Below are 23,875 nucleotides of genomic sequence, written 5' to 3'. Positions count from 1 at the left end.
TTGGACCACGTATAGCAGAAAGTAACTAAGCCACATCAGCTATTCCCAAATTTAATTGAGAAATTTAATTTATCACATGAAGACGGTTGTGCGGATTTGAGTGCAAATTTCAGTGAATTTGCTGCTGCACAATACGAGGAAAATTTCTTAAAATTTTCCAAGGAATCCACACAAACGTTCTCTTGTAAAAAAATTGAAGGGCCGGATAGACGAGGAAGCCAAGGGGTGCTGGACTACAGGGTGGCATGAAACGTAAGAAAGAAATGAAAGATTGGAAGTTTCAGTGAAATATTTCATGAAATTTCACGAGGCTATGAAATATTTCATATTTTTCAGAGGCTAGAGTATGCAACCCGCACTCAAACACACGAAAAAGTAGAAGAAAGTCAAAATTTTACATTTTGCTAACCATGGGAAGGAACCGGTATTTTTCAATATCTTTCATAAATTTCCGAAATTTGAATGAAATATTTCACGTGAAATTTCAAGATTTTATTTTTCATGAAATTTTGCCACCCTGCAGAGCCGCCCGGGCCCCTGTGCCAGCTTCTTTTTTTTCAGAACAGGGGCCTGTAATTTTTTTTCTTTTTTCTTTTAAGGACAGGGGCCCGTCGATACTTTTCATCGTTTCAACTTTCATCATTTTCTAGTTTCCCCTTTCATTTAATGCCAATAAGTATTTGCATCCAAATTTCTATGCCGTTTAACCTGTTCCGTTTTCAACTTTTAGGTGATTTTTAATGTATATACTGGCAAAAATAGTTTAAGGCCATTGTTTCTCTACAATTTAGGACCCTTTTTCAGATTTATTAATAAATTTCCAGCAAAATAAATGAGAAATTTCCTTAATTTTTCATCACTAAAATCGATTAAATGGCTGTCTGAAAGTTCCCAGATTTACGAATTTTCCGGAGGGGGAGGGGCGGACCCCTCGCGCGTACCAGCCGCCCGGGCCCTTAAGTTTCTTTCCAGCCCTGGTTTCGATTTTTCGACCCCCGACCCCCGGACTAGGACCTTCCGCAATTTAGAAAGCGGATATTTAGGTTGAGAAGGGGAGGTGCATGAAAGTGGAAACTTTAAAACGACACAGGTATCTCGTGAACGGAGAGGGGTTATTATCGTGGCATGAATACATTTAAAGGATACTGTGCGTTCTAAGCTGATAATAATGAAATTGTTCCGTCTCAAAATTTTAGTCCATTGCCGCACCTCAAATTTTCAATTGTTACACCTTAGACTAAGGAGTTAAGGAATCGTACGAAAAATAATCGCGGAGTTCAGGACCACGGGTAATTCTGGGTCCTGGGACTCGTAACAACATGCCAGGCTGCGGCATACTGCAACGTACCGGATCGTCTATTATAGCAGCCGTTCTTTCATGTTGAATGTGAGCAATCTTCGCAATGCGGCGTGGTCTATTCACTTGATCACGCAGGGCATTGGAAGATTATATGCCTTCTGAGGGGTGATGTATTAGATTATCCGGGACAGCGCGAACGCAGTCCCGACTCCCAAAAATTACGCGCCCGAGGTATCTACATTTGAGATACTCGCAGGGGTCAGCCCAACCGGAGTGCAATGGAAGGGCCTCGCCCTGGGGGAACCGCCTTCTTGATCACGGTAGCCCCCACGCCAGGTAAGTATGAATGTCGAGTGCGATGCTTGGGGTACCCACCAAAATTGAACCTCCCTCAGTCACCGAGTGTGCAAAATATTCATTTCATGCGCATTGAGATTGAGTGTGAAAGAGAATTAGATTAGCCGTTGCAATCGATTGATCATTCCTTCAAATTGGACTTCCTTTAGCTCACCAGTCACAAAATATTATTTTCTGATTAAAAAGAGAATGAAACTGATCAGAAACAAATCACTCCAGTGGAGTGAGTCATCGTGCACACGCTGTACTTTATCTCCTGGAAGTGCAGATGTGAGTCGTCAGAGAGCGCCTCCTCCTTGGCTACGGTTAGGTTAGGTTAGACAAAACTCGGACAGATCGCGTTCAGAACAGATCAACTATCAACTCAAGGAGCGCCGAATTTAAACTCGCGTGAGAGAGTTCACAAACAGACATTCAGCAATGCGCTGGTGTTCTTCGGTATTGTACTTTATCTTCAAAGCACTTTATTATTTCAAAGCACCAAAAATGTATTTTTAAAGAATATGGCAAACTGCCATATTGCTTATCTACCAGTTTCCAACATTTTCATTGAGAAAAAAAAGCAATGTCCAAAACAACAATCAAAACTAACACAACCAATGCAACAAGCACCTCGGACACAACAAATTCAAGTTATGTTTGATCAAACATAACTTACACATGAACAACCAACACACAAAACACAACAATCATATCAAACGCGTCACACACAAGAAACATCCAAGAAGCGAAACACACCAAAATACACGAACGCACAACTGGACTACATTTTGCAATTTGGAACTATAAATTCTAGCCGGTTTAAAAACAACGTATGTGCCATTAGTTTCCCTATGCACATGTAAGTTTTTTTCCAGAAAAACCAGAATTTACAGTTCCAAATTGCAAAATGCAGTCCAACCAATAATACATCTGTTACATTTGAACACGATTGGAACTCTGAAGGTGTTTCGTGTGTTTGTAATGATTGATTTTTCCTCTATGTTTGATCTGTTCCAAATTGTGCTCAAATCTGATCGACGATAATATTTTTGAAGCTCATAAAATACACCCACTGAAATAAATGATAGAATATAGATAGAGAATCACTGCTGACGGAAGAAAGCAAGAGAACTTGTGACTTTTCTTCCCCAAGTCCCCACTTCATCTCATCTCTCGTAAATAAGGGGACAGAAAGAACTGAGAAAACTTAAATGCCAAACATACATTTTCCAAAATTCGACGATTGTTACGTGCATGCAAAATTTCTTGGAATAACATAATTTCGAATTTCATGGAATTATGAGTGATTCAATGCAATTTTAATAAGTTCTTGATATGGTCTCAGGAGGCCATGCATGAAACGTCTTGGTTACGAAATCTTTTCAAAGCCCTAAATTTCAATTTTTTAATGGTTAAATTCAACAAATTTCGCGCGAATACCATGAGACCTCAAATTCTTATTTTTCATGATTTTTCCAATCTCATTTCGGTTAGGTACTAGCTTTTTTTTTTTTAACGTTTTCGTACATTCATTCCGTCCGTGGAAAATTTATGCATGGATAGGAGAATGAAAACGCTCTCGGAAAATAAATTTCATGAAATACCTTACAATCGCGATGAGTGATTTCACTTTGAATATATGTGAACACCTCAGCCCTCAGCCTCCCCTGACTGGTGCGCGGTGCCGCTGATTTGTACTCTCCAACAGAGAGCGCTGCTGGTCCTCGTCGACAAGCCGGCCCGTGCACCCCCGTGTTGAATCTTAGCGCGGTCGAGCAATTTTCATGATCGTTTAATGTCAATTTAAAGTTTAAACAATAGCTAATTGGTCAATTTTTCTTTCTGATCTTAAATTTGCTCAATAATTCACATCAATCAAATCCGTACAACATGCGAAAAAAAGGGATCACTACGACGGCAAACTCTCCGACAACAGGAGTAGTAACTTTCTTCTTTAGCGAGTCAGTATATAATTCGGAACCTTTTCGGCACCCCTCGTACTCGCTTCGGCGGTACATATACTAAAATTGGAACGATACAGAGAAGATTAGCATGGCCCCTGCGCAAGGATGACACGCAAAATCGTGAAGCGTTCCACATTTTTTGGCAACTTTTTCTTCATGGAAGCATCTTTCTTTGCTTCCCAAGTTTTTACTGGATCTATGTAATCATACTTTCATACATAAAGGTACACTATTAATAGACGAGGAGGGTCTCGCCCAAAAAATTTTAACCGGAAAGATCTATAAATGCCACCATTATATTTCGATGTCATTTTTGTTAATGTTAGCGGATCTGTCGGTCTGGCAGGTCATATCGGTGACTTTCAATGGGTGACTTCAAATTTCAAAAAAATTTGCCAAAATTTAACTGGAGAGATCTATTTATGAAATCTTACCAACGAGTAGAATGTGATGCCCAGAACGCAAATGAATCGGTCGGCAGTCGAAATTGGCGACCGAATATAGTCGCCAGACCAATTTAAAATTTTAAAAATTGCCCAAATTTTAACCGGAAAGATCTACCGATGAAACCAGTCGCATTTTATTGGAAAAATAGTCACGTGACGATATTTCTCGGTCTGGCAGTCGATATCGCTGACGAAGGTCCTGCCAGACCATCCTAAAGTAGAGAAATTGCATTTTAGTTAATATCGGGGTACTAATGGATGTGTGAGTTTTGAAAGGGCTGCATGAGTACCTACGGTTTCGGCCATTCGTCAGAAATTTATCCCTAAAGTAAAATGACTTGGTCTGGCAGTCAAAATCGACGATAGAATGGTCGCCAGGCCAATTTAAAATTTGAAAATTTTTCGAAATTTCAACCGATGTCTCTCCGACAAAACAACCAAAAAACCTTTGCTCCGTGGTCGAAAAATCGAAATCCCATCAAACCATATCCATTTCCAGTGGGGGCCTGGAAAAAAACAAGTGAGGAGAAAAAAGGAAGCCAACAGCACGCAGTGTTCCCAAGCGGTCTCCCATCTAAGTACTAACTACGCCCGACGTTGCTTAACTTCGGTGATCGGACGAGAACCGGTGCTTTCAACGTGGTATGGCCGTTGGCGATTGAGCAAGAAACATTCTGAGTATATAAGATTCCTCTCCATCGACAGGTTACTCGATAAACTATATTCAAAATTTTATTTTTGGAAAAATGAAGTAAAAAGTTTCATTCAAGTCGCAAAGATACCAAATGAGTTCATCCACCGAGGCGAAAAATGGTGGCGAAAATGCGAATGGCGATGGTGGATGCGGATTTTCCCGTTATTTTTCCGCCACCATTTTGACGATATTCAGTGTTTCAAAAATCTAATGAAAGATTAATTTTTTTCGAGCCAAAAACCACCAGGGTATTGACTTTTGTGCAAAGCCATCGGTAAACAGCCGTGATATGGATTTTCCGACATTTTTTCGCCGCCATTTTAAAATTTTTAAAAATTTCAAACATCCAATGAAAGATTCGTTCTTCTCGTGCCGAAATACCCCCGGATACCAAGTCTCATACAAATCCGACGATAATCAGCCTAAATATCCACTCCCCGCTCTAAGCCGCCATTTTGAAAAGAACTGACATTTCTGGAAAACTAATGCCAGAATCGTTTATCTCGTCTCGAAAAAACCTAGGATTCTGAGTTTCAGACCAATCCGACGATAAAAAACGGAGATGCCAAATTTCCGTCATTTTGAACTTTGACCGGCCGCCATTTTGCCAAAAATCAACATTTTGACCTGCGGTTTGCGCCGAAAATGTTCTTTTTTTATTGTCTTTCGAATGAGGTATCACAAAAGGGGGGTTGCTATTTGAAAAAAAAAGTTAGCCCCGCCCCCCCCCCCCAAATTTAGGGGGAACCAAAAAGTTGCTACCTTAAACCGAGGAACATTCCTAAAGTTCCAAACTTCAATCTCATTTAGGAAAAAAGTTACAGGGGTGGTAGGTGACTTTAGGATAACCGTGTATATATTTTAAACTGCTTGTGCCTGTATGCCTGTATGTTTTTTAACTGCTGGTATTTTCTCGGAAAAAAGTCGATCCATCGTTCTCCCGGCAAAGTCGATTGTCCTCGGAGGACGAACTTATTTGGTATCTTTGCGACTTGAATGAAACTTTTTTACTTCTTTTTTCCAAAAATAAAATTTTGAATACAGGGTGTACCAAAAGTCCGTCCGTAACTTGAACGAATGGGCAAAAATTTCGGGAAAAGTTAAAAAAAAAACGAAATTTAAGGTGATTTTTGACCGTTTGAATTTCGTTTTTTTTTTTTTTTTTTTTAACTTTTCCCGAAATTTGGGGACTTGCCAACGTAATGTTGAACTAATTTTGACCTTACTGAGATCATGTGGAGGCAAATCTAGGGGAAATTGGCTTATTTCGCGGGAAAATTGAATGACCTTTGAATTGACGTATTTGGGGGTCCGAGCGGCCGAGCCCCCCTTAAAATTAAATCGAAGTGATTTCTGCAATTTTTACTTAAAAGCTTTTCTTTACGATAATTAAGTTAGCTTTTAAGTAAAAATTGCAGAAATCACTTCGATTTAATTTTAAGGGGGGCTCGGCCGCTCGGACCCCCAAATACGTCAATTCAAAGGTCATTCAATTTTCCCGCGAAATAAGCCAATTTCCCCTAGATTTGCCTCCACATGATCTCAGTAAGGTCAAAATTAGTTCAACATTACGTTGGCAAGTCCCCAAATTTCGGGAAAAGTTAAAAAAAAAAAAAAAAACGAAATTCAAACGGTCAAAAATCACCTTAAATTTCGTTTTTTTTTTTAACTTTTCCCGAAATTTGGGGACTTGCCAACATTCGTTCAAGTTAGCAGGGGTGGGACGGACTTTTGGTACACCCTGTATTCAAAATTTTATTTTTGGAAAAAAGAAGTAAAAAAGTTTCATTCAAGTCGCAAAGATACCAAATAAGTTCGTCCTCCGAGGACAATCGACTTTGCCGGGAGAACGATGGATCGACTTTTTTCCGAGAAAATACCAGCAGTTAAAAAACATACAGGCATACAGGCACAAGCAGTTTAAAATATATACACGGTTATCCTAAAGTCACCTACCACCCCTGTAACTTTTTTCCTAAATGAGATTGAAGTTTGGAACTTTAGGAATGTTCCTCGGTTTAAGGTAGCAACTTTTTGGTTCCCCCTAAATTTGGGGGGGGGGGCGGGGGCTAACTTTTTTTTTCAAATAGCAACCCCCCTTTTGTGATACCTCATTCGAAAGACAATAAAAAAAGAACATTTTCGGCGCAAACCGCAGGTCAAAATGTTGATTTTTGGCAAAATGGCGGCCGGTCAAAGTTCAAAATGACGGAAATTTGGCATCTCCGTTTTTTATCGTCGGATTGGTCTGAAACTCAGAATCCTAGGTTTTTTCGAGACGAGATAAACGATTCTGGCATTAGTTTTCCAGAAATGTCAGTTCTTTTCAAAATGGCGGCTTAGAGCGGGGAGTGGATATTTAGGCTGATTATCGTCGGATTTGTATGAGACTTGGTATCCGGGGGTATTTCGGCACGAGAAGAACGAATCTTTCATTGGATGTTTGAAATTTTTAAAAATTTTAAAATGGCGGCGAAAAAATGTCGGAAAATCCATATCACGGCTGTTTACCGATGGCTTTGCACAAAAGTCAATACCCTGGTGGTTTTTGGCTCGAAAAAAATTAATCTTTCATTAGATTTTTGAAACACTGAATATCGTCAAAATGGTGGCGGAAAAATAACGGGAAAATCCGCATCCACCATCGCCATTCGCATTTTCGCCACCATTTTTCGCCTCGGTGGATGAACTCATTTGGTATCTTTGCGACTTGAATGAAACTTTTTACTTCATTTTTCCAAAAATAAAATTTTGAATATAGTTTATCGAGTAACCTGTCGATGGAGAGGAATCTTATATACTCAGAATGTTTCTTGCTCAATCGCCAACGGCCATACCACGTTGAAAGCACCGGTTCTCGTCCGATCACCGAAGTTAAGCAACGTCGGGCGTAGTTAGTACTTAGATGGGAGACCGCTTGGGAACACTGCGTGCTGTTGGCTTCCTTTTTTCTCCTCACTTGTTTTTTTCCAGGCCCCCACTGGAAATGGATATGGTTTGATGGGATTTCGATTTTTCGACCACGGAGCAAAGGTTTTTTGGTTGTTTTGTCGGAGAGACATCGGTTGAAATTTCGAAAAATTTTCAAATTTTAAATTGGCCTGGCGACCATTCTATCGTCGATTTTGACTGCCAGACCAAGTCATTTTACTTTAGGGATAAATTTCTGACGAATGGCCGAAACCGTAGGTACTCATGCAGCCCTTTCAAAACTCACACATCCATTAGTACCCCGATATTAACTAAAATGCAATTTCTCTACTTTAGGATGGTCTGGCAGGACCTTCGTCAGCGATATCGACTGCCAGACCGAGAAATATCGTCACGTGACTATTTTTCCAATAAAATGCGACTGGTTTCATCGGTAGATCTTTCCGGTTAAAATTTGGGCAATTTTTAAAATTTTAAATTGGTCTGGCGACTATATTCGGTCGCCAATTTCGACTGCCGACCGATTCATTTGCGTTCTGGGCATCACATTCTACTCGTTGGTAAGATTTCATAAATAGATCTCTCCAGTTAAATTTTGGCAAATTTTTTTGAAATTTGAAGTCACCCATTGAAAGTCACCGATATGACCTGCCAGACCGACAGATCCGCTAACATTAACAAAAATGACATCGAAATATAATGGTGGCATTTATAGATCTTTCCGGTTAAAATTTTTTGGGCGAGACCCTCCTCGTCTATTAATAGTGTACCTTTATGTATGAAAGTATGATTACATAGATCCAGTAAAAACTTGGGAAGCAAAGAAAGATGCTTCCATGAAGAAAAAGTTGCCAAAAAATGTGGAACGCTTCACGATTTTGCGTGTCATCCTTGCGCAGGGGCCATGCTAATCTTCTCTGTATCGTTCCAATTTTAGTATATGTACCGCCGAAGCGAGTACGAGGGGTGCCGAAAAGGTTCCGAATTATATACTGACTCGCTAAAGAAGAAAGTTACTACTCCTGTTGTCGGAGAGTTTGCCGTCGTAGTGATCCCTTTTTTTCGCATGTTGTACGGATTTGATTGATGTGAATTATTGAGCAAATTTAAGATCAGAAAGAAAAATTGACCAATTAGCTATTGTTTAAACTTTAAATTGACATTAAACGATCATGAAAATTGCTCGACCGCGCTAAGATTCAACACGGGGGTGCACGGGCCGGCTTGTCGACGAGGACCAGCAGCGCTCTCTGTTGGAGAGTACAAATCAGCGGCACCGCGCACCAGTCAGGGGGAGGCTGAGGGCTGAGGTGTTCACATATATTCAAAGTGAAATCACTCATCGCGATTGTAAGGTATTTCATGAAATTTATTTTCCGAGAGCGTTTTCATTCTCCTATCCATGCATAAATTTTCCACGGACGGAATGAATGTACGAAAACGTTAAAAAAAAAAAGCTAGTACCTAACCGAAATGAGATTGGAAAAATCATGAAAAATAAGAATTTGAGGTCTCATGGTATTCGCGCGAAATTTGTTGAATTTAACCATTAAAAAATTGAAATTTAGGGCTTTGAAAAGATTTCGTAACCAAGACGTTTCATGCATGGCCTCCTGAGACCATATCAAGAACTTATTAAAATTGCATTGAATCACTCATAATTCCATGAAATTCGAAATTATGTTATTCCAAGAAATTTTGCATGCACGTAACAATCGTCGAATTTTGGAAAATGTATGTTTGGCATTTAAGTTTTCTCAGTTCTTTCTGTCCCTTATTTACGAGAGATGAGATGAAGTGGGGACTTGGGGAAGAAAAGTCACAAGTTCTCTTGCTTTCTTCCGTCAGCAGTGATTCTCTATCTATATTCTATCATTTATTTCAGTGGGTGTATTTTATGAGCTTCAAAAATATTATCGTCGATCAGATTTGAGCACAATTTGGAACAGATCAAACATAGAGGAAAAATCAATCATTACAAACACACGAAACACCTTCAGAGTTCCAATCGTGTTCAAATGTAACAGATGTACTTATTGGTTGGACTGCATTTTGCAATTTGGAACTGTAAATTCTGGTTTTTCTGGAAAAAAACTTACATGTGCATAGGGAAACTAATGGCACATACGTTGTTTTTAAACCGGGCTAGAATTTATAGTTCCAAATTGCAAAATGTAGTCCAGTTGTGCGTTCGTGTATTTTGGTGTGTTTCGCTTCTTGGATGTTTCTTGTGTGTGACGCGTTTGATATGATTGTTGTGTTTTGTGTGTTGGTTGTTCATGTGTAAGTTATGTTTGATCAAACATAACTTGAATTTGTTGTGTCCGAGGTGCTTGTTGCATTGGTTGTGTTAGTTTTGATTGTTGTTTTGGACATTGCTTTTTTTTCTCAATGAAAATGTTGGAAACTGGTAGATAAGCAATATGGCAGTTTGCCATATTCTTTAAAAATACATTTTTGGTGCTTTGAAATAATAAAGTGCTTTGAAGATAAAGTACAATACCGAAGAACACCAGCGCATTGCTGAATGTCTATTTGTGAACTCTCTCACGCGAGTTTAAATTCGGCGCTCCTTGAGTTGATAGTTGATCTGTTCTGAACGCGATCTGTCCGAGTTTTGTCTAACCTAACCTAACCGTAGCCAAGGAGGAGGCGCTCTCTGACGACTCACATCTGCACTTCCAGGAGATAAAGTACAGCGTGTGCACGATGACTCACTCCACTGGAGTGATTTGTTTCTGATCAGTTTCATTCTCTTTTTAATCAGAAAATAATATTTTGTGACTGGTGAGCTAAAGGAAGTCTAATTTGAAGGAATGATCAATCGATTGCAACGGCTAATCTAATTCTCTTTCACACTCAATCTCAATGCGCATGAAATGAATATTTTGCACACTCGGTGACTGAGGGAGGTTCAATTTTGGTGGGTACCCCAAGCATCGCACTCGACATTCATACTTACCTGGCGTGGGGGCTACCGTGATCAAGAAGGCGGTTCCCCCAGGGCGAGGCCCTTCCATTGCACTCCGGTTGGGCTGACCCCTGCGAGTATCTCAAATGTAGATACCTCGGGCGCGTAATTTTTGGGAGTCGGGACTGCGTTCGCGCTGTCCCGGATAATCTAATACATCACCCCTCAGAAGGCATATAATCTTCCAATGCCCTGCGTGATCCAGTGAATAGACCACGCCGCATTGCGAAGATTGCTCACATTCAACATGAAAGAACGGCTGCTATAATAGACGATCCGGTACGTTGCAGTATGCCGCAGCCTGGCATGTTGTTACGAGTCCCAGGACCCAGAATTACCCGTGGTCCTGAACTCCGCGATTATTTTTCGTACGATTCCTTAACTCCTTAGTCTAAGGTGTAACAATTGAAAATTTGAGGTGCGGCAATGGACTAAAATTTTGAGACGGAACAATTTCATTATTATCAGCTTAGAACGCACAGTATCCTTTAAATGTATTCATGCCACGATAATAACCCCTCTCCGTTCACGAGATACCTGTGTCGTTTTAAAGTTTCCACTTTCATGCACCTCCCCTTCTCAACCTAAATATCCGCTTTCTAAATTGCGGAAGGTCCTAGTCCGGGGGTCGGGGGTCGAAAAATCGAAACCAGGGCTGGAAAGAAACTTAAGGGCCCGGGCGGCTGGTACGCGCGAGGGGTCCGCCCCTCCCCCTCCGGAAAATTCGTAAATCTGGGAACTTTCAGACAGCCATTTAATCGATTTTAGTGATGAAAAATTAAGGAAATTTCTCATTTATTTTGCTGGAAATTTATTAATAAATCTGAAAAAGGGTCCTAAATTGTAGAGAAACAATGGCCTTAAACTATTTTTGCCAGTATATACATTAAAAATCACCTAAAAGTTGAAAACGGAACAGGTTAAACGGCATAGAAATTTGGATGCAAATACTTATTGGCATTAAATGAAAGGGGAAACTAGAAAATGATGAAAGTTGAAACGATGAAAAGTATCGACGGGCCCCTGTCCTTAAAAGAAAAAAGAAAAAAAATTACAGGCCCCTGTTCTGAAAAAAAAGAAGCTGGCACAGGGGCCCGGGCGGCTCTGCAGGGTGGCAAAATTTCATGAAAAATAAAATCTTGAAATTTCACGTGAAATATTTCATTCAAATTTCGGAAATTTATGAAAGATATTGAAAAATACCGGTTCCTTCCCATGGTTAGCAAAATGTAAAATTTTGACTTTCTTCTACTTTTTCGTGTGTTTGAGTGCGGGTTGCATACTCTAGCCTCTGAAAAATATGAAATATTTCATAGCCTCGTGAAATTTCATGAAATATTTCACTGAAACTTCCAATCTTTCATTTCTTTCTTACGTTTCATGCCACCCTGTAGTCCAGCACCCCTTGGCTTCCTCGTCTATCCGGCCCTTCAATTTTTTTACAAGAGAACGTTTGTGTGGATTCCTTGGAAAATTTTAAGAAATTTTCCTCGTATTGTGCAGCAGCAAATTCACTGAAATTTGCACTCAAATCCGCACAACCGTCTTCATGTGATAAATTAAATTTCTCAATTAAATTTGGGAATAGCTGATGTGGCTTAGTTACTCTCTGCTATACGTGGTCCAACTGAGAAATCTCCTGCGATCCGACGGGTACCGGATATCGCAATGAGACTGCCCCATTCCACAGACCTCAATGATAGGTGATGAACGTGCAAGCCTGCTCTTTAATCGGACAGACGAGGACGGTCTAAAGTAAGGCCACAAGCAACGTGATTTCTGTAAATGGCTAATAATTCTTGAGTAGAGGGAGATGATAAAGATTATTGGACCGATCCCGGCGGTACTGCAATACCGGGCCGATCCGTGGCAGAGGTGGAGCAAGCCCCTAACACTCCGCCTGTTTCCAAAAATAAGTTTAATATACTGGACCCGCAGTGCGGGTCGTATCAGATATTAAGCTGATAAGAACAGATACTACACTTTGATCTTAGCCATTAAGGCCGAGAAGCGATACCGAAGTTAGGGCTCACGTGACAGGGCACCCGAATGCATTTCGCCTCTTTCCCCGAGTTGCCACCTTTCACCCTTTCCCACCAACCTCATAGGCCAATGAGGGGTCCTTCATTTATTTTTTAATATACTTCAAAATCTCCTCTAAATTTTCTGAAATCCTCGAGCATCCATTTTACATAAATAAATTTATTTTTTCGATTCAGAACGACAAGGCATTTCTACAGCGAGGCAACTCTACCTGGTGAGCAACGACCGCATTACATTCGCCCTAAGAATGATTGTCACGCTGATGCCAGATTTCAACAAATTCAAATTTACAGGCATTACCCGACCGACCAAATTTCCTTTTTGTCGGAGTGAGAGTTGACAATCTCATCCCAAAGTTGGATTTACCCTCCTGATACGAAAGAAAGTAAAACAGTCGACTGCCCTCTCAAGAATAGCCTTTTATCAACTTGTCAACTTCATCAACTTGTTGTTTATTTACGGTTTGCTGTAAAAGTGAGGTTAAGTTAAATGTTTATCGTTCGAGGAACACATGTAGCCAAGACTGGACCCACATTGACGAGTACATTTTTTAAGTTCCTGTATTGAAATCGTGATTTTCTGCCGAAAATAATTTCCACATAGTTGCGACTTGCCATACTATATTCGACAAGAACGAAACCACCAATTTTATATTACTCCGCACACCCAAAGTTCTCTATGTGTCATATATTGACAGGAGAGCAAGCTTTTTTTATAAATTAGAACTATGTAGATTCGTTTTTTTTTTTTTTTTTTCAACTCAAAAGCCCCACTTGCACTGAGTTATCAGTCTGAAATAGACAAATATGGCGACCCGCTGCTTCCGCATAAAATTCCGTTTTCCAGTGTCTTTCAAATGAGCCATCAGAACAGGAAACTGCCATTTGAGAAAGAAGTCGAGGGCGCCTCATCCGTCGGTGTCCCGTGATATTTCAATACGCCAACCTCTGGGATACGCATAAGTGTGTTTTTCGAATAACTTTGGATTGCATTTTGCAAAAAGGAACCACTAGCATTGCAATGTTGCTAAGATTGTGCAACTTCTTTTGTCTTGGAGGAAAAACCCCATTATCCCTTAATAGTTTCTATTTTACTCGCTAAAAACTGTAAATTTAAGACAAAAATTACCATCTAAATTTCATAGTTTTTCACAATTTCCACAATTTTATTACAAAGGATGAAGTTGCACAATCTTAGCATTATTGCAATGCCAGTGGTTCCTTTTTGCAAAATGCAATCCTTATATCTCCCGTGGGAACTTTTGTTGCCTATACGTAAATTTGCAGGAGAACCTGAAATTGACTATCTATGCAAATAGGATGGGAGAATATTGCTGAGTCCACAAAATGCTGTAGGAGGTCTAAGGGTAAAAAATTAAAAAATTGGAATCAGAGTCTTCGAATGAACTTATATGAGTCGGGCAGATGAATTTTGAACACTAAGCTGGTGTTACGCCAAGAGATCCATGGAACGCTCGAGTTCGTTCGCTCTTTTTTTTGCCAACACTTTAATTTGCATTTTAGCGGTATTGATTTTTTTAGGAGATAAACCATTATCTTGTAGGGCGGCGTTGCTTCCTAACTTTTTTAATACTATTCCAACAACTTATCTGAAGTCCCGCCTCATTATCGATCGGTTAAAGCGCTCTCCTCGGACTTTCAAAACTCGACATAGTATGACTTAGTATATATGCCGGGTTAGTATGAAAAAACAAAAGAATTAAATAGCAAATAGAAGTAAATTAAATAATAAAACCAAAATAAAATAATACGTTGATTTCAATGGTTCATGGTCCTTTCACTTGACGTTTCAATCGGGTCGGGCCTTTCTTTTTTCCCCTTCTTTTTCCAACGTACTCCGTCCTTTCCTCAATCCTCGCCACTTATGAAATTTTGAAGGAAAATAGACACCGCACCGAGGAATCCAAAACTGAGGTATTATGTCCATATATATGACAATGTGGGTACTTGGTAACACGTAGATCGGGTCAAAACTTGGGGAGTAAAGGAAGATGCTTCCATGAAGAAAAAGTTGCCAAAAAATGTGGAACGCTTCACGATTTTGCGTGTCATCCTTGCGCAGGGGCCATGCTAATCTTCTCTGTATCGTTCCAATTTTAGTATATGTACCGCCGAAGCGAGTACGAAGGGTGCCGAAAAGGTTCCGAATTATATACTGACTTGCTAAAGAAGAAAATTAGTACTCCTGTTGTCGGAGAGTTTGCCGTCGTATTGATCCCTTTTTATCGCATGTTGTACGGATTTCATTGGTGTGAATTATTGAGCAAATTTAAGATCAGAAAGAAAAATTGACCAATCAGCTATTGTTCAAACTTTAAATTGGCATTAAACGATCATGAAAATTGCTCGACCGCGCTAAGATTCAACACGGGGGTGCACGGGCCGGCTTGTCGACGAGGACTAGCAGCGCTCTCTGTTGGAGAGTACAAATCAGCGGCACCGCGCACCAGTCAGAAGGGGTAGGCAGCGATCAGGGAGTCAGGGCCGAAGGGGCGAAGTGCTTAAAAAATAATGAAATATAAGAATTCGAAATCTGATGCACGGGTATCGGGTAGGGGCTGTCGGATGATAGGCACATTTTTTGGGGTAGTACCCCAATTAATCGAAAACATATCCGTATCATCCAACGAAGTGGGGTTGCACCACCATTTTAGAGGAATTCCTAGTACTTTTTTCCGTGTAATGTTCTTGTGAAATTTCTTGAAGTTATTTGCCGTGGCCCATGTTCTTGTGAAACTTCTTGAAGTTATTTGCCGTGGCCCTTTCAACGAAATATTCAAAAATTGACAATAAAGCCTAGTTTTAATTCGAGAAGAGGAAACGAGAGAGGGAAGAATAATTCTCTACGGCTGTGAGTTTTAAAATTATTTTATTCAGATCACTTGACTTTCTTTAAATTCGTTTGTTTTTCAATCAATGATTTTGGTGATAATTCGCAGTAGACTCTTGAATCCTTATTTTCTCCTCGACGCATGTTAGGAAATTGCGCTTCCACCAGCTACTCAAGCACAGTTCTCAGTCATCGCTGAAGTATAAAGTTTCTTCACGGCTCCACCTGTAAATAAAGAGTGAGCTGTCAGTACTTCTTTTGCCGCACATAATGAGACATTGAAGTCTGTGTAAGGTAAAATTGTATCACTCTCAATCGCCTCTCCCAAAAAATCTCTTGCGTACACATGAGAGTCAAAGCGTCGCCCTCCTGACTCCTGACGTAAGGGCGTAACTACACTCTGCTATGAACCCTGTCGTTCATACAACTCGATGCTTTTCCGGGCTCATCTCAATGTGTAGTTACGCCCTTATGTCAGCCAAGCGACGAAAGGGTCAGTGAAGTGACAGTGGTCGTTTCAATTAGGTGATCAAAGTGCGTCGGCGAATAAGTATCGATGACTTTTAATTAATCGAAAATTGTATCTCCTCGGCTTGATTTCCTTAAAAAAAATGCGTGTGAATACAGGGCCGGATTTACTCACTTGCCGCCCATGGGCCGCCTGTATTTTGCCGCCCTCTTCTCATTCGGTTTGAAAAATCAATAAAAACCATCAAGTGAAAGTGCCGGAGAGGGAGGGGTGCCTAAGACGCGTTTACCGTGTTGGACACGTTTTTTGCGAAATCCCTGTCAACACTACTAGCAAAAGTTCACGGAAGTTGGCGCGAAAGTTAAGTTCCGTAAACCTATCTCTGTGTGGACAAGGCCCTCCATTTTTATGAAATAAACGAAAAAATTAGGATAGAACAAACATAAATGTGGTCTATTTATTTAACTTTCGCCGCCGCGATGCGCTGACCGCACAGTGTTTGGCGCAATGCGTGAAGTATTCCTATAGTCTTGTATGCGCTGTGCGTTTCACGCCGATCGCTGCTGCACGCACTGTGTTCGACGCAGTGCGTGAAGTATTCATGCAGTCTTGTAGGCGCTATGCGTTTCACGCCGCCCGCTGCTGACCGCAGTGACCGCACTGTCTTTGACGCAATGCGTGAAGTATTCATGCAGTCTTGCAGGCGCTAATATGTGTTACATGCCGACCGCCGCGGCCGTACCGCGCCGAGGGTTTCTCCTTTTCATCTCAAGGTCTCGTCATCATTGCTCTCTGCGCCGCGCCGTTCCAGGCCAAATTCCGTGTTCGGTTTCTCTCTTAGTCTTAACTCGACTAATTAAAGGTGCTGCCTATTGTATCACAGAAAGACGACAAAATTAGAGACACACTCAGGAAATGAGAGATTTTGTCACATTTTCTCGTTTGTAATTTTTTTTCTGAATCCGATTTAACTTTATAGCTATATTTCAAAAAAATTGTAAAATTTGCCGCCCCCTACATTTGCAGCCATGGGCCGCGGCCCATGTGGCCAACCCCTAAATCCGGCCCTGTGTGAATATATTTTAATAAATAAATAGAAGTATACCGGGGGAAAAATTCAAAAAATAGTCGGTACTGGATACTCTGTTTCCAAAAACCATCGAAATTTCTCCTTTCCGTTACAGAATATTTCTGTCGTTAGGATGGAATCTTGTCCACGACTGGACGAGCACTAAATACACAGCCGGGGTGTCTATACTACTCCGGGAACAGTACTGATTTTTCAAGGGTGGGCTGGTGGAAGTACTGAAAAAGTGCGGAAATTCCGCAAGAAGGTCCGACGTTCTTTCCCTCATACCGCACGCGTGACTCATAATAAAGCCTGGAATGTATGCAATTCTCTGCGCGTTGATCCCTAAAGTTGTGTTTGCCTGCAAGATTGCGATTGAGCGGTTAATTAATCTTCGAGCCACCAATGAAATTTTGTGGCTACGTCATTTTTGTTGCAATTCTATAAGCGTGAATTTCGAATTTTTTCTAATTTCGTCAAATAGAGGTCTGAAAAGTACTGAATTTTACATTGCGGAGGCACTGAATTTTTCACAAATGCACTGAAAAATTACTGTGAAAGTACTGAATTTTAGCCAGCCTGTTTTTAGTAGAGACCCTGGCAGGACTCAAAACGGAAGCATTCTCCTCCGCACCGATAATTTTAAAATCTAAATTTTTATTTTTTTCTTTTCTTGCATTTCCGCAGCAATCTGCAGCTTTATATATCGCCGGTTCATGTTTTTGCGCCCAAGCCCCATCCGTGCATTATCGTGTATATATCAAACTTACTTTTGAAGGAGCTTTTTCACAGCTTGACACTTGACACCGCGAAAGAGCTGTTCCATCTTGCTCACTTGCACTGAATACCTGAGTTCCGCTGGATGTACTTTGAATACGGTCAGACGTTGGCGCTCCAACTTTATGGAGGGTAACACTCTCTATTGGAACATTTGACTTCCATAGGCGGTGTTGAGGCTTCAGAGGTGTCAGTTGAAGTTTACGTTTGTAATCCTGAAAACAGGAAAGAAGGACGAACTAATAAATGATCAGCATTCCTGCCCAGATGCTTGGAATTCATTGAAATGAGAGAAGGATTTCTTGGAAAAAAAACTTCACATTCGATGTAGAAGTCAAATACTGCATCAAGTTTTTCCAAACAGAATCCTGCCTTTATTTTTCTGAGTTCTGCTATTTTTTTTGGTAGAGAATGATTCTTAAAAGTCATGCACAGGGGCTACTGTCCCTTTTTCGCTAAAAATTCATTTAATCGGTGCGATACACCCATACCAGCTTTGACCGTGTCGGAAATCAGAATCCGAGACAAATCACCTTAATGCTTTCTTTTGAATTTCTCGTGGAGGAAAATTCAAAATAGAATATACCTTAGTTTTCTTGTATGTACCTACATAAAGCATGGTAACGTGTAACGTAGAAATCAAGCTGATTATCTGAATGTATAGACAAAGGAGACGGTAAGGGTGGAAATGGAGCGATCCTATTGATGGAAGCGGAGGATTGCAATGGACAAAGGAGGTGTAAGTAAGAATCTCTTACTTTAGAGGTTAACTGAGAGCAACACGCGTGAGACCCTAAAGTTAATCCATAATTTTTCCTTCTGACTAAAACAACCACCTCTTTCAATTCAACCAGCAGGATAGCTCCACTTTCCCTTTGTCTTATTTGTCTACAGCTTTGTCTATAAATTTCAGTAATCATCCCGTAGAGAGATATTGGTGAACTACTTTCATATATTGATGAATTTTAAGGCGTAAAAAATGTTAAACTCGTTTAGGGTGCTATTTTCTTCGACTCATCTTGTACACCCTTTCTCTTTGTTAACAGTTGTGCACCATGCGCACCCGTTTCTCTCGCGGCTAAGCCGCTACTTTCGCCTCTGGTGCGCCAATGCGGTAGATTGTGGAAAAGACTACCAATACCTCTGTGGTAAGTCGAAACTTGTTCATAGCCATCCTTTTTTTTTTTAACGTTTATTAGTGCGTCAAGAAATTCCCATGCAGCGAGGAAATCGTACAGGTAAAACGGAGGAAGTTCACGAGGGAAATTGACCTGATCGGTGATTCATATCCAGTTTTACTTTCAGGAAGCACAAAACCAATGGCTATCCGTGGTCGATATGAGATTCTTGGTTGTTCCTCGTTTAAATATATAACGGTTAGTCGATGATCGGAAGAATGTTCGGGGAGGGGGGCGGATAAAACCATTAAGGATTTTATTTTTCTCGTTGGATTCACGAAGTCAGCGATCTGTCTTAAAAAAATCGACGTTTCGCCAGAGAATCTGGAAGATAATGAAGGGTAATCCCGGATTTCATTTGGGATCCGTGGTCGATATGAGATTCGCGGTTACCCTAGTTTTGGATTTGGAAAAATTATGAAATCAGGATTTAGCAGTCAATAATCAAGAAAAATTAGGATTTCATCATCAGTATTTCCCAAAATGAAAAAAACGCTCATGAAGAAATTTTAATTTTTCTCCGCAAAAAAATCATGTTTTGATCAGAATTTGAAAAAATTATGTAATCAGGATTTAGCAGTCAATAATCAGGAAAAATTAGGATTTTATCATTATTTCCCAAAATTAAAAAAAAAAAAAAAAAACTAGACACCCTGTCCAGGAATGATTTTACCTCTATCGATTTTAAGATCGGTAGGAGGGGACGATTCCACTTCTGACTGTCCTCAACCACCTCGCGAGCGTACTTGAAGTATTCCTCATCGCTCATCTTCCACATGTGCACGGATCGGTCCACTGCTCTCTTGTCCAGCTTCTTCTCCATCATTCGCAGATTCATATTCTCCACCTGTAAAAACCCTCTTTCATGATTTATTGCGAGGAAAAATAATGACTTCTTAAACTCCAGAAAACCTGCGTTTCGGGAATGCATCCGAAGCGGGATAACACGAGAGAGCAGGCGCTCTGATGCATGTCGTTTCGTGGTGGGCTGTGAAATTTGCCTTCAATTGACAAGGTAGGCAAAAGCGGAACCTCGGGAGCTACTAGTTGAATTCAGTAGTACATGAAAGACAAAAAGCAGGAATTTGGAGACTTTAACGCGGGAGTAGAAAAAACGCCGAGGCCCGGAGCTCAGAAAATAGTTGTACAGTTCATCTGAAATTTTGAGTTTTGCTAACGTTCCTGCCACAAGCAACGGTATGGACGGACGATGGTCGGTAGATGCTTCTTTTTTACTTCACTTTTAATCACCCCGTTGATGATAACAGATGTGAGGATAGTATTTTAAAGTATCTTGTGGTTCATAGGATTTTTGTAGGTATGAGCTCTTTCCGCTCTCTTACTGTTTTTTAACCATAAGACAAGAAGCAGGAATTTGGAGACTTTAACGCGGGAGTAGAAAAAACGCCGAGGCTCGGAGCTCAGAAAATAGTTGTAGTTCATCTGAAATTTTGAGTTTTGCTAGCGTTCCTGCCACAAGCAACGGTATGGACGGACGATGGTGGGTAGATGCTTCCTTATTACTTTACTTTTAAGTACCCCGTTGATGATAACAGATGTGAGGATAGGATTTTAAAGTATCTTATGGTTCATAGGATGTTTGTAGGTATGAGCTCTTTCCGCTCTCTTACTGTTTTTTTGCCATTATTTGACTATTTCTAAATTTAGCACTAAACTCTTCTTAGCAATTTAAAAAAAAAAAAAAAAAAAAAAAAAAAAAAAAAAATCCGGCGACCTTGAGTTATGTATAAGTGTAGAGACAGATTCAACAAAACCTGACTGGTGATTTTAACTCTCCGCCTTCGAATCTCCCGCACCTTGGTGACCATCTCAGAGTGCGATCTGTCCGTCTTTCGCGTGACCTAACCGAACCATGGGGAAGGACACAGCGCTCTCTGGCGACTCTTTGCTGTACATCCATTAAGTAGTGTGCAAAACCTTTCATTTCACGGAGGTCGCTCTTTGAACGGTTTAATTTTCTTCCTTGCTTTTAAATAATATTACGTGACTGATGAATTAAGTGAAGGTCAATTTCAAATAATGATCAATCGGTTGCAACAGCTAATTTAATTCATTTTCACACTCAATCTCAATGCGCACGAAATGAATATTTTGCACACTCGGTGACTGAGGGAGGTTCAATTTCGGTGGGTACCCCAAGCATCGCACTTTACACTCATACTTACCTGGCGTGGGGGCTACCGTGATCAAGAAGGCGGTTCCCCCAGGGCGAGGCCCTTCCATTGCACTCCGGTTGGGCTGACCCCTGCGAGTATCTCAAATGTAGATACCTCGGGCGCGTAATTTTTGGGAGTCGGGACTGCGTTCGCGCTGTCCCGGATAATCTGTACCTACTTCCCATGTCATGAATTCTCACACTTAAAGATTCACTCATACAAATCTACCAAATTTTGACGTATGAGTAACAGTTATGGTATTTTAGTCGAAGAATTCGATCTCTCGAAGGCAAATTTCATTCTAACCAGATGGTGCTCCCATACTACTGTGTTAAGGAATAACGTCGTATGATCCTTCAGGCGTTGCCAGATTATCATTGAAAAAACACGAATCTCCTGGTAAACTTTGGAATATTTTTCTTCGAATTTTTCAGGCAATTTTGTTCACAATTTCACTTAAAGTTCGTGAAAATGTCAAGGAGAAGTATTCATATTGCCTCAAAAATAAACATTTTATCGAAGAAAATTTGGCAACTCTCAAATTTTCATGAGGCGTTTTTCCTTAGCACGGCAGTGTAGGTATAGTTAGCGGATATATCCTCTCCTAATATTTGGATTCATGAATTTTTAATGACGTTACACTCGTAGGTAGGATGTAAACATTTTTCAGCGGGACCACTTGAGGGCGGGGGAGTGACGGGGGTCACTTTCGCGTTTTGCTGCGCTCACACCGCGCCTTAATTGCCAGGTCGCGTTAAGCGAATATTCTTGATCGAATATCATCCATCGTTGAGTGATATTCGACGATTGTGCATTTTTTTTAAAATGACATTCGACTTCTTCGTTGGTCTCACTGAAGACCGTTGCCATTCGTCAATTTGAAATTTCGAATTCACCTCGGGACTTGAATTAGATTTTTGAATTGATGCAATCGATGTCAGCAACTTCATCTTTCACCAGAATTTTTGTTCCGTCATTTCTCCCTTTTGTTGTGTTTTATCGTTGCAAGTGTGCTGCGTTCGCAATCTGCGTTTTAGTTTTTCGTATTTTCATATTTTCCAAAAAAAAAAAAAAAAAAAAAAAAAAATCTGAACTCTGTGTGGCTCCTGCTTTCACTTATCATCGGCATCACTCGGCATTCATCAATTCGATTGATGAATGATATTCGATCGCAAAAATTCTCTGAATACTGCTAATTCTCTGAATACTGCTAAGGGTACCTACGCATTGTTCATCCCAATTTTCGCGGCATAATTTTGCCTTCTCAAAAGTGTCCTTCCTCGTCTCATTGTCGATCCGTGCGTTGGAAATTTCTTTCAACCTTCTCTCCATCATCTCCTCTTTCAGTCTCGCGCGTTCCATTTCCCTCTTCCATTCCGTTTCCTTCAGATAATCGGCGAACATTTGCTTTTTCTCATCCGCCAGTTTCTTCCTGTGTCCTCGCCGTTCCTCCTCCTTTTGTAATTCCCTGAAACCGTAGTAGATAAAGTAAGTCAATATATATCGATAAAATTGGCAACATTGTCTTCTCTCTATTTAAACCCGTGGAAATGTATCGATTCTTAGAGGAGGCCAGGTGTTTCGACAAAAATCGATTGTTAAAATTCTATATAATTCTATAAACTCTATATAAATATCTAGCATGGGATTAAATAGGAGAAATTCGGTGATGCCAAATTGCTGCGGATCCGCCTCTGATCAATGAAAAGGGTGAATTTAAATAAAAGGATTAAGCGGACCATCGTGGTTCTGGATAATTCGCATGGCTTTTTATCCATTTTACTCCATCATTAAGAGTGATTTTATAGTCTGTGGCAGTGGCATGGCGTGCTTTGCAGTAATTCGATTGATCTGTTATGTAAACCTATGGATTAGGATCGATAGGCAGAGTGTTCGCAATGTACACCTTGTTACTCGATTCTTTACTACGGCTTCGATTGGGGAAATATCGATGATCGATCATTCACGCTTCGTCATTATGTCTGTGGAATGAGGATGTTGCATCCAAAAGGGATGAGATGCCCTGGGTTTTACCTGTCATGAACGGAGGCATTTTTTAAAATGCTCCTTGCGTTCCGAGCGATAACTATTCGAGCACGACCGTCGAGGGGTTGCATACGCGGAATTTTGAAGGCTAATATGTAAAGTATCCGCACCTGGGGAGGGATCTCAATGTGTTATTCTTTTGATCAAGAACCGGAGTTCCTTTATGTTGTATTCTCTCGTGGTCACAGCCGCGGATCTGTCGAGCATCGACCTCCTTTAATTGGTGAGAAGAGAAAAATGGAAAGCAGCAGTTCTGCTCTTATCCCGAATATCTAAAGAAAGCTCAACAAAAATCTTACTTGATTAATTTCGCTGTTCTAATCCGTTCCTCTTCCTCTTCGTTGAATTCGTCCCGTGAAGTCTGCGCGGTTGTTGCGATTTCATACATTCTCTCCGCTATCGCTACTTTATCTTGCACTTTCTGTGCACATTTTCCAATTTTGGAAAAAAATAGAAGAAGAAAACAAAGTTATTTTAATTTTCTTTTTTTTTTCTTTCTTCACTGAAAAAAAAACTCCGGCCGTAGGAGCCGCAATTACGGGCTGTATAGACATTCCGTCCGTTCCGGGCTCCAAGGCCGAAAATTCCGGCTGCTGGAGCCGTAGCTTCAGCCGCTGAACC

The 23,875-nt window shown here is 40.6% G+C and overlaps 1 protein-coding gene and 9 non-coding genes across 10 annotated transcripts; 4 read left to right on the top strand and 6 right to left on the bottom strand.

The window, feature by feature from the left end:
* Window positions 1–1,482: 1,482 nt before the first annotated feature.
* Window positions 1,483–1,644, bottom strand: LOC140225892 (U1 spliceosomal RNA). The gene has a single exon (XR_011900757.1). It is a non-coding gene; the product is annotated as a U1 spliceosomal RNA (small nuclear RNA).
* Window positions 1,645–3,636: 1,992 nt separating this feature from the next.
* Window positions 3,637–3,743, top strand: LOC140225888 (U6 spliceosomal RNA). Its single transcript, XR_011900753.1, has one exon. It is a non-coding gene; the product is annotated as a U6 spliceosomal RNA (small nuclear RNA).
* An 843-nt stretch (window positions 3,744–4,586) lies between these two features.
* LOC140225889 (5S ribosomal RNA) lies at window positions 4,587–4,705 on the bottom strand. Its single transcript, XR_011900754.1, has one exon. It is a non-coding gene; the product is annotated as a 5S ribosomal RNA (ribosomal RNA).
* Window positions 4,706–7,566: 2,861 nt separating this feature from the next.
* Window positions 7,567–7,685, top strand: LOC140225883 (5S ribosomal RNA). The gene has a single exon (XR_011900748.1). It is a non-coding gene; the product is annotated as a 5S ribosomal RNA (ribosomal RNA).
* Window positions 7,686–8,528: 843 nt separating this feature from the next.
* On the bottom strand, window positions 8,529–8,635 carry LOC140225887 (U6 spliceosomal RNA). Its single transcript, XR_011900752.1, has one exon. It is a non-coding gene; the product is annotated as a U6 spliceosomal RNA (small nuclear RNA).
* Window positions 8,636–10,628: 1,993 nt separating this feature from the next.
* LOC140225891 (U1 spliceosomal RNA) lies at window positions 10,629–10,790 on the top strand. Its single transcript, XR_011900756.1, has one exon. It is a non-coding gene; the product is annotated as a U1 spliceosomal RNA (small nuclear RNA).
* Window positions 10,791–12,466: 1,676 nt separating this feature from the next.
* Window positions 12,467–12,660, bottom strand: LOC140225884 (U2 spliceosomal RNA). The gene has a single exon (XR_011900749.1). It is a non-coding gene; the product is annotated as a U2 spliceosomal RNA (small nuclear RNA).
* Window positions 12,661–14,725: 2,065 nt separating this feature from the next.
* On the bottom strand, window positions 14,726–14,832 carry LOC140225886 (U6 spliceosomal RNA). Its single transcript, XR_011900751.1, has one exon. It is a non-coding gene; the product is annotated as a U6 spliceosomal RNA (small nuclear RNA).
* Window positions 14,833–15,231: 399 nt separating this feature from the next.
* Window positions 15,232–23,671, bottom strand: LOC140225882 (uncharacterized). The gene is made up of 5 exons (XM_072305873.1): window positions 23,554–23,671; window positions 22,433–22,676; window positions 19,705–19,878; window positions 17,847–18,068; window positions 15,232–15,763 (listed from the first exon to the last, which is right to left on the bottom strand). The coding sequence occupies exons 1-5, from the start codon at window positions 23,640–23,642 to the stop codon at window positions 15,752–15,754; spliced, it is 741 nt and encodes a 246-aa protein (XP_072161974.1). The 5' UTR covers window positions 23,643–23,671; the 3' UTR covers window positions 15,232–15,751.
* LOC140225890 (U1 spliceosomal RNA) lies at window positions 21,210–21,371 on the top strand. The gene has a single exon (XR_011900755.1). It is a non-coding gene; the product is annotated as a U1 spliceosomal RNA (small nuclear RNA).
* Window positions 23,672–23,875: the final 204 nt, after the last annotated feature.

The sequence above is a fragment of the Bemisia tabaci genome, unplaced genomic scaffold (assembly GCF_918797505.1).
Source record: "Bemisia tabaci unplaced genomic scaffold, PGI_BMITA_v3".
Classification (NCBI taxonomy): domain Eukaryota; kingdom Metazoa; phylum Arthropoda; class Insecta; order Hemiptera; family Aleyrodidae; genus Bemisia; species Bemisia tabaci.
Note: the sequence above shows the minus strand (reverse complement) of the source record. Positions and strands in the feature narration are given on the sequence as shown.

Coding starts and splice junctions, on each gene's coding strand:
- LOC140225882 (XM_072305873.1), bottom strand. CDS start 23,642: ATGTATGAAATCGCAACAACCGCGCAGACTTCACGGGACGAATTCAAC. Junction 19,879..22,432: donor AAAATTGGGATGAACAATGC/GTAGGTACCCTT, acceptor GGGTTTTTACAG/GTGGAGAATATGAATCTGCG. Junction 18,069..19,704: donor CGATCTTAAAATCGATAGAG/GTAAAATCATTC, acceptor TCCTGTTTTCAG/GATTACAAACGTAAACTTCA.